The sequence below is a fragment of the Musa acuminata genome, chromosome BXJ3-5, assembly GCF_036884655.1.
Source record: "Musa acuminata AAA Group cultivar baxijiao chromosome BXJ3-5, Cavendish_Baxijiao_AAA, whole genome shotgun sequence".
Lineage (NCBI taxonomy): Eukaryota > Viridiplantae > Streptophyta > Magnoliopsida > Zingiberales > Musaceae > Musa > Musa acuminata.
This window is the reverse complement of record NC_088353.1, coordinates 9492840-9507500: the sequence shown is the minus strand read 5'-3', so window position 1 is coordinate 9507500 and position 14661 is coordinate 9492840. Positions and strand designations below refer to the sequence as shown.

At 37.8% G+C, this 14661-nt stretch overlaps 2 protein-coding genes across 4 annotated transcripts; both read left to right on the top strand.

Annotated features, from left to right (window-relative positions):
- The first annotated feature begins 807 nt into the window (after window positions 1-807).
- Window positions 808-1377, top strand: LOC135639200 (glycine-rich cell wall structural protein 1-like). The gene has a single exon (XM_065153002.1). The coding sequence runs from the start codon at window positions 808-810 to the stop codon at window positions 1375-1377; it is 570 nt and encodes a 189-aa protein (XP_065009074.1).
- A 6352-nt stretch (window positions 1378-7729) lies between these two features.
- LOC103974735 (uncharacterized) lies at window positions 7730-14494 on the top strand. Of its 3 annotated transcripts, none has more exons than XM_009389614.3 (9): window positions 7730-8135; window positions 9060-9154; window positions 11106-11174; window positions 11768-11883; window positions 11983-12037; window positions 12800-12920; window positions 13111-13158; window positions 13917-14011; window positions 14098-14494. In XM_009389614.3, exons 1-9 carry the CDS (start codon window positions 8042-8044, stop codon window positions 14197-14199), a joined length of 795 nt encoding a protein of 264 aa, XP_009387889.2. In that variant the 5' UTR covers window positions 7730-8041; the 3' UTR covers window positions 14200-14494. The 3 variants fall into 3 exon arrangements, with proteins under 3 accessions (XP_009387889.2, XP_009387888.2, XP_009387890.2); XM_009389613.3 differs by having other exon boundaries at window positions 9045-9154; XM_009389615.3 differs by having other exon boundaries at window positions 9045-9154; window positions 12800-12945.
- Window positions 14495-14661: the final 167 nt, after the last annotated feature.

Here is a 14661-nt window from a genome sequence, read left to right as displayed (position 1 = left end):
CCCTCTCCTTCCCTTCCACACTCTCAAAGCTGCTTTTGCCTGTGCCTTCCATCACTGATGCCTTCTCTCCTCCCTCCCATCTCCCACCCACCGGTGGTCCCCTGACGTCCGTCTCTGCCACCAAAGATGTTCGATCACTGCGTCCATCTTTTACCAGGGCACCGGTTTCCATGTGACCCCCAATCCCCATCGATTCCTTCATCTATCTTTTTCACGTAGCTACTCAAGATCTCTTTATGAGGCTTCGATACATCGATTGATGTTGTAAGTCTGTCAGCTGCGAGTTGCTGTTTTCCAGGACGTGCTCTTAGTTTCATGTGATCTGCCGCTGACAAGAATCTTGCAGCACAGAAGAGTGATCTGTGTCTAACTGAGACATGAATGACACTTGCTGTCTGTTGATCATTAGCGACAATGTGGTTGTTCTTGGGAGGTTTCATCCATGATTTGTCCCCCCCCCCCCTTTTTTTTTGTCAACATGGTTAATCTTTGATGCAATTTGATGTTGGGAGTAGGCTTTGAATTAACTATCAGTGTTTTGAGTTCATGGTCTCACATCAAGATCATAAAGACATCATGTTATTAGTGAGGATAACAGGAATATGTGGTGTAGCAGTCTGCAATGATCGCCTCACAACAAAAATGAAGACCCGACTAGGAAGAAGGAAATGTAGACAGAGTTATTACACCAAATAATACATAGAATCCATGAAGGCAAAGCACCAAAATCAATGAAACCAACATCAAACGCCTCTCGCTAAGCTCTACACAAGCAATGCAACTCCTCCAAGCAACGCCACCACTCCCATGCTGACTCCGTGCACGTACGCCCCGGAACCGCCGTCGGCCGGAGTCGAGGTACCCGGCGCCGGCGCTGGTGTCGGAGTCTTGCTGGGACTGGGAGATGGAGACGACGACGGGGACGTCGATGGAGCCGGCGCCCCTGTTGGAGTCGACGACGGGGTCGGGGAAGGAGTGGAAACGGGAGGTGGGGTCGCCGGCGTTACTGCGGGGGGCGTGGCTGGCGGCGGGGTGGCGACGGGAGGAGGCGTGGCTGGTGGCGGCGTGGAGACCGGAGGAGGGGTGGCTGGCGGCGGCGTGGCGACCGGAGGAGGCGAGGAGGCGGGAGGTGGGGATGACGCGGTCGGAGGGGTGGCGGTGGTGGACGGGGGCATCGCGGTGGGGGAGGAGGCCGGGGATTGGGCGATGCAGGTGGCGAGGAGGGCGAAGGAGATGACTAGAGCCAGAGCTGGCGCATGGGATGCCATTGCTCGCCTGCCTTCTCTTGAACTTCCTCTCTGTGTGGTGAAGAGCTGTGGCGAGGAAGCTTTTGTGCTTGGGTTGATGAGACTGAAGAGTGGGGAATTTCGGAGGTAATATAGGGAGGAATAGTAGAGAGAGAGAGAGAGTGAGAGAGAGAGAGAGGACAGCAAAGTTTGGCGAGTAAGGACACAGTGATAGCTGGATGGATTTCTGGTGGTGACTCCAGCAACATGTCTTGCTCCCTCAGCACGCCCACCCTTTATGTTTTAAATTCCCTTTCTCTTTCCTCTTTCTTGCAGCCTTCTCTCTCCATCACGAGCATATTATTTGCCCATTCAATTAACCTATGAAATCGCAGCACACCTCCCTACTAAATGACCTACCACCCCCGGTTGAGATCTCGGCTTCTAATAAGCAAAAAAGATTCATTGTAATGACAGCCTCAACGAAACAGACTCAGAAGAATAATTATATTTGCCACTGTGCTAGTTAGTTCATGCTAGTAACTTTACATGCCATCATCCATGCAGAGGCAAATGAGCTCTCTTTGCTACGGTGAGAGACTGAGAGGAAACAGGAGTCATGTCAAGCCTACTTCTGGAACAGCAAGGCATGTAAGGTCGCAAGAAGCTGCTGTCAATCGACAGCTTCACTTCATGCCATTTTGCCCACGAGGTGACCAAACGATATCCACATATATCATGCTTGTAATGACAACAAGCAGCCTCTATTTTCCAAATCTAACTACTCTGGAAAATAGTAAGCTGACCTAACTGGTCATATCACTCTATGCTAGAAGCATCAGGTGCCTCCCCTTTTTTGATCGATTGAAGTAGTTGTTCATGGCTATTCATGTGGAAGAAGAGGAAGCGTAACATATGCTTGAGTAAAATGTGGCTTATTGATGATAAGGGTTACCCTTTTATTGTAAGCAAAGCAAAGGTTCCTATCCCCACCAACATTCCATGATGGCAGTATAGCAAAATTTTTTGGTTTATATAGTCTTCACGTTTGCAAAAGATAATAATGCCAATGCTTGAGAAAACTTTTGTATTATCCATTGGTTCTTTTAATGTTTCTGGAATTAATAATGAAGCAAACATCGCCTGACTCATTCCAGGCCACACTTAAATCTTGTTTTTTTCTAACATGATCAATCTTTGTTCTACAAACTGCAAAGAAATGTCAAAATGTATTAAGCATTTGACATCAAATGTACAGCTCTTAAAAATCTGCTGCAAAAGAACATGGGGCACTTTCTGAAACAACATAAGCAGAGAATTTTCAGGCATGATGGATAAATATATGGCAAACTTTTTTTTTACCATTACTGCATATTAATCATTAGCCATTTAAGATAGTATGATGCTTTTTTTCTGATGCATAGTTTTCTATTGGTTGTATCCTTCATTGCTTAAGAATTCCAAGCTGCAGAGAATGTGCCACTTCAGATCTTAAGACTGCAAACAACCCAGAGAAAATGAAGCATGATTCTGCCTGGTTAATTAACTAAAGAACGCGTTTCAGTAATTTCTTATCTGTGCACAAATTTTTTGCATCTCCAGTTGTAAATCTAATCAGGAGGTTTCAAGATCTCATGATGTTTTAAGGGGAATGCAGGCTGTCTCTACCTGTAATAGTATTTCCTAATGCTGCATGATGCAGGAATTGGCATAATTATGAAGGAAACCAAATGAACCATATTACTAAGACTAAATTTAGATTAATTTCAACACTTCAGACATCAATTGCGCAGCAACATTATTAACCAAACATAATTCATGTTTCGCTCTAATCCTATTCTGGAGCTCACAAGTCAACCTGAGCTAATCTTACGACTAGTCCGAATGGAAATCCTGATGCCTATTCTGAAACCAATCACAGCTTTTTAGATCCGTTCAAGTTGTTCGAATTCAAAGACCTGGTGATTTGCAACGCTGAGATCATCTTCAGATTTATTTTACTTTGCTTTACGAAGATTTACAAATTCTTTTTTTGAGCTTTCAACATCAGTATCTGCTCCATCTTTTTTGGATTTTTGAGAGAAGCAGGAGGGAAAAAATGGAGGTCAAAATCCAGCCTCCGAATACTCTCTACTTCACTTGGATGATGGATTCAGATGCCAAACATTCTCATATCAAATACACAATGTTCTATTTATATCTGTGACTGTAACCAAAAAGAACTAAAGGATGATAGCTAGCTTCCAAGACAAAAAAAAAGACAAGGCTCAATCAACAATTTTGAAGTACTTCAAGTTCATCGAGAACTATTCAGCAGAAACTATTGGAGCTGATCACAACTCATCTTTCCAAACTTCTTTAGTCATACATTGGTACACACAAAATTTCCTACTGATTCACCTAAATGTGACCCTTTTTCCTGAAAACAAAAATATGCTACTTTGAGCCTCCTTAGAACTCCTAAAGCAGCCACAAGAAAGATATGAGAATGAGCAATTGAAGTTTAAGTACATCCTCCTTCCAACCAAAAGATATTGTAATGCATATCGACTAAAGAATGACCGCAAGCAACCATCTACAATATGAGTCTTTTTTATGAGAATCTATGCATTCACTAAACAATCATGAATAGTGGTTTTGCAAATTTAGGACTTTTCAGTGTCCCAAAATTGTTTCGGTAAGTACTCTGTTGATCCATCAATTTGAATATTGTTTGGGCTTCTTTTGACTTAAAACAAGCATGGTTCTGTATTCCCTGCAACTTAAGTCAAGTAAATTACAGTGACTCCATGTCACTCTAAATATGATCTGTGATCATCATGGAAAGTTGGATGCTTACACAAACTTGTGTTTCCGTGAAGATTAATTTCTATAGCCACAATAAAGAGATTGGTTCTGCATAGGTTTGTATTTAGACAAGTCCAGAAGGTTATTTAGCTGAAGAAGATGGTGATCTGCTTCTGCATGCCTTAGCTCATTGCGTTACAGAAGATAAATGTTCATATATTAATGACAACTCAATGTCCAATGGAGGTTTTGTTCATTGTCAGCTAATCATTACAAGTAAGAACTGTGATCTTTGGTCTTGCAATTCTTTCATGGTACTTCAGAGAGAAACATAGGATTTAGCAACTTGAATTTAGTGTTCGATGTTGGATATATGTTCCTGTAAGCCTGTATACTGTTGTTGTAAGTCTGCATATCAAGTTCAAAAGAATGTATTTTCATAGAACAGTATCCAGGACAATTATTTTCCTTTCTTAATCATAATTAAATGTTCTTCAAGTGAAGCCTAAGACTGTCAACATCAAGCATCTTGAGTTTTGTAGATTTCCTATTTCTTTATTCTTCTTATGTTCCAGGAAGCTTTGCAACTGACAACCTGATGTATACTTTTCAGGTGGTCTCGGAATTTCCTGAAAGATTATGCTATCATAACTTATCTGAACTTTTGTGCATCTTCATGGCATCCAGCAATTGATTAACCTCTCTCTCTCTCTCTCTCTCGTTCATATTGAAACTGAATGCATCTGTGACATTTTGTGAAATGAGACAGCAAATTTTTTATGCTGGCAATTCTTAGTAACTTGGTATTGTGCTTCAAACACTTGAGTTACTTCACTGATGCTGAGCAGTTTTGGATTATGGCCTCCACAAGAGCTCCAACTTTGACAGTGATGAGGAGCTTTAGATCAAATTGTTGGGGTCTGCTTACCCCATCAGCTCATCTCAGCCAACTAAGAAAGAAGGTGGTCTCATAAGTAACCACCGACCACTGACCACCATGATTGAGCTCCTGCTTCTGCTTTGCATTCAGTGGCTCTCACTTTTTTGATGAGCCGTAATTTGTTCCATAAAAGAAGTCAATCGACTGAACCTTTTCTTTTAGGAGTTCTTTCTTTCAATGCTCTCTCACTCTCTCTCTCTCTCTCTCTCTCTCTTTCTCTCCTCCAAGGAAAGAAATCAATAATTCAACATCACCATGAACACCATCCTTCATCTTCTTTTAGATTGTCCAGATTAAATCAAGAACAAAGGACAGAAAATTTAAAAGAAATATAACCAAATTAGTATGTAAGATTCATGCTTCCACCGTATTGTAATTTCTTTAGACCAGTCATAAATGTAAAATAATTCCACTATCTTGTCCCTGAAAATTTCTGGAACAACAAGAACTGTGTTGAAGAGAGAAAGTAGTGCACATCCTCCTCCAAGTCTTATCCTCAACTATCATAGTCACTCACATGCTATCGCTTTGTTTAGTGGGATGTCACTTCACTTTCTGAATCCTATGCATGTAAGACTCCCAAACAGGTTGGATCTCCAAAGGGGGTTGGAGATTGGTCTCCCTCTCAATAAATTTAGCAATATCTAGAATAAACTTCTCTAGATCCTTCCACGATAAAAAAATTTCTTTATGATTCAAATAATAATGATTTACATCAAACAAAACAAAGATATTGACTTTTTAATAAGAGCTTTATGCACTAATTTATTATTTTAAGCTTATTCTTATATATAACTTTTGGACATTTAACATAGTATTGCTCACATTGAGCTATGAGAGCTTGGAACTCACACAGTTATCTGATCCCTATGCACTTGCATGAAATATTTTTATTGTTGGGATAATAAAAAAAATGTCTATTGTTATTGGATCTTAGCATAGCATGTGTCTCTTGTTGATTTATGACATTAATAATATTAAATCACTATTTTGAATGGCCAATAGGACCTTCTGTTGCCTAGGGGACTGTGCTTAGGATATTAATACATGTTGATTTATGTTATTAATACAGGTAACTTCCTAGTTAGATCTACATTGGTCTAAGGTCACATTGTCTAAATCTCTAGGAGTAAAATGTGGGAGTAAATTTAGGTGGTAGTAACCTAATTCTACCACAACAATTAGGAAAAGAAGAGGAGAATGTGTGAGCTTACTGCAAACCATTAAATAGAGAAGAAATATATCCATTCTTGAAACATTAGCTATATGGAATATAAAATAAATAAATATTATTTTAGATGAAATGAACACAGAATAATGAGTCGTATGTAATTTAAAAGATAAAATGCTTAGTATTAATAGTACGAGAAGTGATAAAAAAAGATATCTAATTTTTTAATAAATATAAAATTAAATATTTTAAACTCTAAGGATCTCAATGAAAACATATTCAACCTAAATAATTGAGACTTTATGTCTTTATTAACATAATAATTCATGATATAATAATCACATGGGTGGGCTGGAATTTGTTGCATGCACAAATCATATTATTTAAATTCCCTTTTAGGATCGAAAGTACATTGGTGATTCCTTTTGATTATTTTCAAATTAGACATTGTCGAACCACTCGAACCTCCTCGTTAGGAGTAGTGCTCTACAGCAGCTCACCTTCCCTGACCTACTACGCCTCCAAGTCTTGTAAACATCATCAAGTGATGCTACTTGTCATCATTCTTTAACTACGAGTGCCACATCGAGCGCCAAATGTCAACCAGCTTTGTGATATTTGTTGAACCGATTGAGCTTCCTGTTTAAATCACATTTTAATTAATCATTCAATTTGCAGTATTTCTGTAAGCAAAAATCTTGACCATGATTGTTTCGATTTTGACCAAATGCGATCATCGATTCTTGAATTTTCAATTTACCTTGGTCTATTCATGTTGATTCCAACCAAAATGACTCATTGCATCAAGGTCTCATACGATCTTTCTTAAGTTGACCGCCGGTGAGAGCCCATCGTTAATGTCATCACTAATGTTTTAATTCGTTCGAAGTCAGATAATTATTAGTATATTAGTACTCATACCAATCACGATACTACCTATTTAGCTATCATATATATTCCAAAATTAATTAATTAATTAATTAATATACACATACATCCAAGAAATATATTATGATCATTAGAATCGGAAGCATTCATTTAGTTGAAAACCTTAAAATTAACTCACTAGATGCCCATACTTTGGGAAAATTATTTGTTGACAAATAACTATAAATATCAATAAATGTTGATACAAAAGGAGAAAGATAGATGTGAGGGTGAATCCTAATAAAATTATGAGGGCTTAGCTTTTGCTTTCATTCGTGTTGAATTTGGGATCAAACAGCTACAGCTTGGATCACGATTGCCTCCAAGAATTGACCATGGAAGGGGACCAAACTTGTATGCAAAGGGTCGTGCTCGCCCACCGGAAGGTGACCACAACGAGGCACGGGGCTGGCCGGGATAAAAGTGTCACCGAACACCGCAGCCATCATGAATGGCTCTCCACATCTTAACCAAACATGTCATTCCTACGTGTTAATTTTACGCGCTGAGGTGGCAGAACCCGTTTGCGGTTCGGTGGGACGTTTGTTCTTGCGCGTAATCAACGCCCGTTAGAAAACCGGCGTGGAAAAACATTCGCTCCGTCTTAGGATTAATCCGTATTATATCCATTATTTTTACTCTCCCAATAAATAAATGCCATACGCAAACCGAATCGAAACCAATTGAACGATCCGCCATCTAAAGAGCGAGGGGGGGAGAGAGAGAGACAAGAGAGAGAGAGAGATAGAGGAAACCACCACTCGCTCCGCAGAGTCGTATCAGGCAGCATGGGAGCGAGATCTTGATCTCTTCTTCCCCTTTTCTCCGACACGAGTCCGCCCCCGACGCGCTCATCGATCGATCGACGACCCTCGTGCTTCGCTTCGGATGCCGAGTCCTTGAGGAGTTGGTGGTGGTCGTCGGGATGGGTGGTCTCGTCGAGCGTGGGGCTCGAACGAAGGTTTCGGAGTGAACCCAGAGGCGACGCAGATGCGGGAGACGGACGGAAAAGGCGGGCCGTTCGTGGCGGTGAGGAGGGTGTCGCAGGGGCCGCCTCGAGGGAGCGGATGCCGCTCGTCGCCTGGTATGCGATTGCTCGTCTCTTCAAAATACTTCGCTAAAAGAAGAACAATAGATCGAGATGAAAGATGGAACAATCTCAGCTAAATAATCTAAAGCGTTGTTTTTCTTGTGCATTTAGATCGATGGAATCTGGTATATGAGAGATGCTCTTAACTGTAGTGGTATGTGACTATTTTAATTATGTTCCTCCAGGATACGTATAATTAGGTTGCTAATATAAAACATAAAAGATGAGTGATATGCTATATTTAGGGATTAGATTTTATTTCTTTTATTTTAACATGACAGAGTCAGAACAGAGTCAAGATATGTAGTGCATTTTACATATCAACGTTGAACTAAACAAGGCTTCTTGATTCATATTAGCCTCCAGTTTGTCTGTCTAATCAATTTTTCTGAAATCTTTGTTGCGCTTCCTACTCTAATATGTTATTTCCAATAATTTGTGGCCTTGCTTGATATGAATATGTATATAACAATCTTGTTATTGTACGGGCCATACTTTATATCTTTGCTTCATCAAAGTCATGCTGCTGTTACCACTCCAGTAGTTGTTCATATGCTTGTAATCACCAAAATTGATAAAATGTTCCTGCAAGCTGAATTTTCCTAGAACCCCTAAATTGTGTTAATGCAAGGCCTTTAAATTATATTGTGTGCTTTTGTTTTGTTACATGTCCTTTTTCGATCTCTCTATTTCGAGTTCTAAGTGATTGTAATTTGCTTTGCAAAGTGAGGTTGTTAGTAATACAGCTTGAGTGTGATTTCTAGTTGTCAAGGAAGATTTGTGTCTATAAGGTTTGATGGCAATACAAGTCATTTTCCTTGTTTATTTTCCATTAAACATTGTGTTTAATTTTGGAGTTCGCTGAAGAGTATGAATATATTCATTGGCTTGTGTTTTCTATAGCTGAGGTTGTAACAGGATCAACAGCTTGGATTGGACGAGGCCTGTCATGCGTTTGTGCCCAAAGACGAGATAACAATACTCGTCTATTATTTGATCTGACACCTTCACAGGTAAAATCATATATTATACTATCCATTTCTTTCATACAAGTCGCTTGTTTAAACCAGAGTACGTTCAAGTAGAAACTTGCATTATTTGGTTAGTTGAGTTACTCTTGGTACATAACTATGGCATTGTGCTCTCGTATCATTTCTTTTTGTCGTTAAGAAATAATGATTGCTTTTGCGACATGATGATGGGTATCATGGTCATGTTTGTCGTCTACATTCGGATAACTGATATAGAACAAACAACGTTACGTATCATTATATATGCAAGATAAGCTTAATTGTCACTTACTACTATTTTTAATTTTGTCAGTATCTTTTTCTTTTGAATTTGAATCCAATTTTTTTTTAAAAGGACATTTTTATTGCATTGCATATTTTTTAGCTATGAAAGGATGAAAATCTTTTTCCATCTAAATTTTACTAATTTATTCCAAGAATTTAAATCTCGATACTAAATGGTCAGACCAGTAAAGTATCTATATACCAAAAAAGTGTCTTGACTCATACCACATGATAATATCGAGAAATAATAAAAAATTAAATACCGATTGGTATTAATCTATATTATTACCGATCCTTGAGCGAGTCTGTGAATACCAGCTCGTACAAATTGGTATAATCGAAATTTCGTTCTTTTAATTATTCTATTATGTGACTCATTTGTTACTGCATCGATGTACACGTTAGTCTAACCTTTGTCCACATGTAATGCACATCTAGTGTGGTTTGGATTGATCAAGCTAAGCTCGAGGTCAAATTAAGTACGTTGAACGAATTCAGTGACTTTACCTTGCTTCTGTGTTGGACTCGGTTTGACTTCCGAGTTTGGTCGTGTCATCACTTTGGTCAGATGGGATAGGCTTGATGTTGCATCGTCTTTATCATCAAATCTGTGCGACATTATAAATAATTATGATCCTATGTTTGTATTTATCTATTGAACCAAATCTCTATCTGATCGAATTTTATCTATATTAAATGTATTTGGACTGGATCCTTGAATGGTTGCAGTAGACCCGATGAAGGGTTGAACTTGATCCAAGCACATTCATATCACTGAATCTCCTTTATTGGCCTTTATTGGTTAATTTATGCGATTTGGTTTGCTTGTTAGTTTGATGTTTCGTGTTCGAAACACTTGTTGGGTGTCAGCAGGTGGGAAGCAGACAAAATGACGGAGTGAATCCAGTTTTCTTGGTTATTTATAATTTTTCTCTTATTTTTTAGTATTAAAACATAGTTCTTATATAGGATAAAATCATACTGTATATATTGAGGAAAAGATATATATATATATATATATATATATTATTTTTTTTAAAAATGTGTTAGTTAGTTTAGTTGGTAAAGACTAATAATATATCGTAAGCTCCAATCCCACTTTCACTATTTACTCTTTACTAAAAAAATATTTTTTTTTATTGTTTTCATACTTTAATCGTTCAAGATTTGATGAATTTTGGAAGGTTCTATATGTTCGTACTTTTATTCATGAAGCGAAGCTTTCTGAGGTGCTTATAAGTATTTGTCAACATTATGTTTGCATGAATACGTGCTTAACGGGATTTGTTCGGAATACCTACTAAAAGATCAATAACTTATTGTATCCTCGCAACTAATATCTGGCAGATTAAATTATTAAGAAAATCTGACATCTGCAATAATTTTCTTTATTATTTCAAAACAATGCCGAACTCAATTTTTGTTTTGATTCGTATTATTTAGTTTCTTGAGTATAAAAAATCTCCCCTTCTAATTTCCCTCTCATATCTATGCGTCTGAAATGCACGCGCATGTTTTGGTTACCATGTCTTAGTTTATCTCTCAACATTATTTACCGTAAGCTAGTTCGATGATCTTTTAATCATCTGAGAATTTACTACCAACTTTTCCTTTTGGATAGTCAGTTGGAAGCCCAACAGGAGTTTAAATTTGTTTGATGTGTTTGTAGGAGGAATGCTTGCGAAGATTACAGAGCCGAATAGATGTTGCGTATGATAGTTCAAAGAAAGAGCACCAGGTACATTTTGGTATTGCATCCAATTCGCTGTATGAACACAAGCAAGTTAAGAACGAATCTTTATGATGTTGGAGAACTCGTTCTAAATCTGGGAAAAAGCAAACCGTTAACTTTAAATTGCTTTTTGTAATGGATTATTTCTGAACTAAAGAAACTTGAACTCTAAGTATGCAGAACACTCCCGAGCACAAAAAATAAAATAGTTAATACATGACTAAGTATTTATACTACAGATAGTGTATTACTAGTTACTATCTAAGCGTCGTAGTTAATGTTAACTATATAACTATTTCTGCATACAAGGACCAAAGTGTTTTCTTACGTTACTTGGTGGTTTGCATTTACATATCACAATACATTTGTTTTTCTGGGGAAAACATGATTTGAGACTCTAATCTTTTTTCATTCCCTTAACAAAAGTTTGTGCTACATTCCAATGGTCTAATTAAATACATCATTATTTCCCTTTTAAATACAAATTTCTGTTTTAAGAAAAAAAACCATCAATATATATTTTTTAGAAGCAAGAAACCGATACCTTATTGTGGAGTTTATATTTTAGCATCTTATGATCTATATTTCAATCATGTTAGGAAGCTTTGTGGGCCCTTTGGTATGCTGCTTATCCTGGGGTCGAACTCTACGGTATAATATCTGACCAGTGGAAGGAAATGGGATGGCAAGGAAAAGATCCCTCTACTGATTTCAGGTACTATATTTCTGTTACTTCTTCCATAGCTATGTCTTGTTTAGAGCTCACTTACATTTAGCGTGACAGTTTGAGATGATTTTTGGTTTTGTTTTACAGAGGAGGTGGTTTCATATCTTTGGAAAATCTGTTATTCTTTGCCAAGAACTATCCTGTAAGTCTGCCTTTTTTATTCTAAAACAGGAACACCTTATAGTATATTTTGAATACAAGGAATTTGTGTTTTTCATGTATGCAAAAAATAATTTCAGCACTTAACTTTCAACAAACTGTTTAATGCATTGTTATGCTTACAAAATGCAGTGTACTGTTCTTAATTATGTTTGTTTTTGAAATTTAAGTTTTTTAATTAAAAAAAATCAGAGTTGTGGACTGTTAGCTTGTTGGCATTACAAAATTAGAGTTCTCCTCGTTTTGAATGAGACTTGAATTCTGATTGAGTTTGAAAGGCTTGTGGGTGGGTTAAATGCAAGGGTTTACTAGTTAATAGCTCTTGAGTGGCTTAGCATTAAGTAATAACTCTTGATTTGTGATTTGATTTTGCTTTAGTCTAGATTCATTGTTTAAGTCAGTTTGCACCAGGACATGTCCCTAATCAAAAGTGGGAACCAGAGACATACATGAAGTTTTATATCGTGTATTTACTTAGTATTTTTTGATAAAAGTATATTTTAGTTACACCTCATTGTTTACTTCCCTTATTCGTGTAAGTGATTGCAGACTAAATCATCTCGTATAATTTGTATCAAAAAATGGGCGATACGAAATTAAGACCCACCTGTAGAGCTAATATTTGTTATCATATATTTTGAATCTTTGACTTTTATGTTACTTCGCATCACAGTTCGCATCTTTTTAGCCTGCATTCTCTTTGATAACCTGCTGTCATCTTTGGTTATCAAAAATCTCCCTGCAGAAATCTTTCCAGGATCTTCTGCAAAAGCGGGAAGGCGTCAGAGCCATGTGGGAGTATCCATTTGCTGTTGCTGGTGTAAATATTACATTCATGCTCATACAGATGCTTGATCTTCAAGCTGGTTTGTGCTCTACTGATCATAATAGGTTAACAGACACCTAATTTTTAAATTTCTAGGAGTTGCTTGCACGTAATGTATACTCACATTAAAAGTTCTACAAGGTTTCTTTATGATATTTATCTACCGAATTACTTTTCTGCCAATTTAAGGTCTTGGCACCACTGCTTATTAACTATATTGGTGACTGCAGCCAAACCAACATCAATGATGGCATCAGTTTTCTTGAAGCTACTTTCAGGTACGTTTCAGCAGTTTGATTATTGCTTTGTTATTTGCCAAGGCTGTTTTCTTTTTCTGGATGTCAGATAGGGGAAAATATCACCATCATTGCCTGCTTACTACCTTTTGTATCCAGATGCTATAAACTAGACCACTGATCTGCAGAATTCCCTGTGATCATTTCTCGGCAGACATACTTCACTCAAACAAACATATAATCACTATTAAGCTTATATGACGATCTAGAAAGCTTATCGGATTACATTTGAATTCTGAATTCATACCTTGTAGTGTGTACAGTCCCAGTTTTACCTGATATCTAAACCGAATTTGGAAAATGGTGGATTAGGTTCCCACATATGAGTACTCTAATTCTTGTGTCTGGACACTGATTCAGATCTACCGCTGGTCCCTTGTTTAATTGTCAATTGATTGACGATTTTATGTAGCCATCACATTTGCGCTGATCTTGTATATTAAACTAGTATCTGGCTTTTTTTTTTTTTTTTTTGCTGTATATGGAGCACAACCATGCCTTTTTAGGTAACCCTCAAATTGATCCTTTTTGTTGTCTCTCTCACTTTGCACTCATCGTAAATAAACAGGAAATTGTAATTGCCTATAATGGCATGAAATGTTTTAATTCTAGCCAAGTATCAGGCTTTTCTCAGAAACCAAGGATGGAAGCTATTCTTTAGTCTGTTCTCTGGAATGTTTCTCCTATAGGAACTTGCACGCTTGGCACTGACAAGAGTTTTCCTTGTAATTTGCCTCCAGAAAACGAGCGAGCTTTCGATATGTTGTACTGCATGTCTTTCAAGATGATGGACCAGCAATGGCTCGCAATGCGCGCCTCCTACATGGACTTCAATGTTCGTTGCTCTTACTATCCTTTTGACTATTTATTCTCTGTTTCTGTACTTGCATTGATCTCTTGATCTCCGCTGCTTTCGTTTAGTTGGTCATGAAGTCGACACGCCGTCAGCTTGAACAAGAGCTTCTACTGGAAGACATCCAACGAATCGAGGACATGCCTTCCTACAACCTCCTTAAACGTTAGGAACCATCTGACTTCTTCTTCGTGTGAATTCCTCAGAATTTTGCAGTTTGATGATGTTGTTTCGGTTTGCTTAGCCATCACAAAGATTGTTTCAATACAATGCTCAAGTTGAGTTCCAAGTGATGTCAGTCCTAGGGAATAGGCAAGACCAACTGCGTGGGGTTTCTGTTGAACTTTGAGACGTGTATATAAGAGTGCCAAAGATATGTTGTTAAATGATTGATGGTCCGGAGTGTTCTGGTCATAGATCGACGATCTAAAATTTGCTTTTTAGTTCCCCGATTTTGAGATACAAGGCATTGCAAAGTTGCAACATCTTTTGTTATAACCTTGGTCTTAGAGAAGCATTATTCATAATAACCACTGAAGGGGCGTATGAATCTTTTATCGTGCTCATTGGGATTAAAGAAACGACTAACAACTATTCAACTATTCGAACTCGTTTTAAATATTATCCATATA

Bases quoted from the DNA above. Each gene is read 5' to 3' on its own strand.
- LOC135639200 (XM_065153002.1), top strand. From the start codon at position 808: ATGCTGACTCCGTGCACGTACGCCCCGGAACCGCCGTCGGCCGGAGTC.
- LOC103974735 (XM_009389613.3), top strand. From the start codon at position 8,042: ATGCGGGAGACGGACGGAAAAGGCGGGCCGTTCGTGGCGGTGAGGAGG. The intron at 9,155-11,105 runs GTAAAATCATAT...ATGTGTTTGTAG, and splicing joins TTGATCTGACACCTTCACAG to GAGGAATGCTTGCGAAGATT. The intron at 12,921-13,110 runs GTTTGTGCTCTA...TGGTGACTGCAG, and splicing joins GATGCTTGATCTTCAAGCTG to CCAAACCAACATCAATGATG.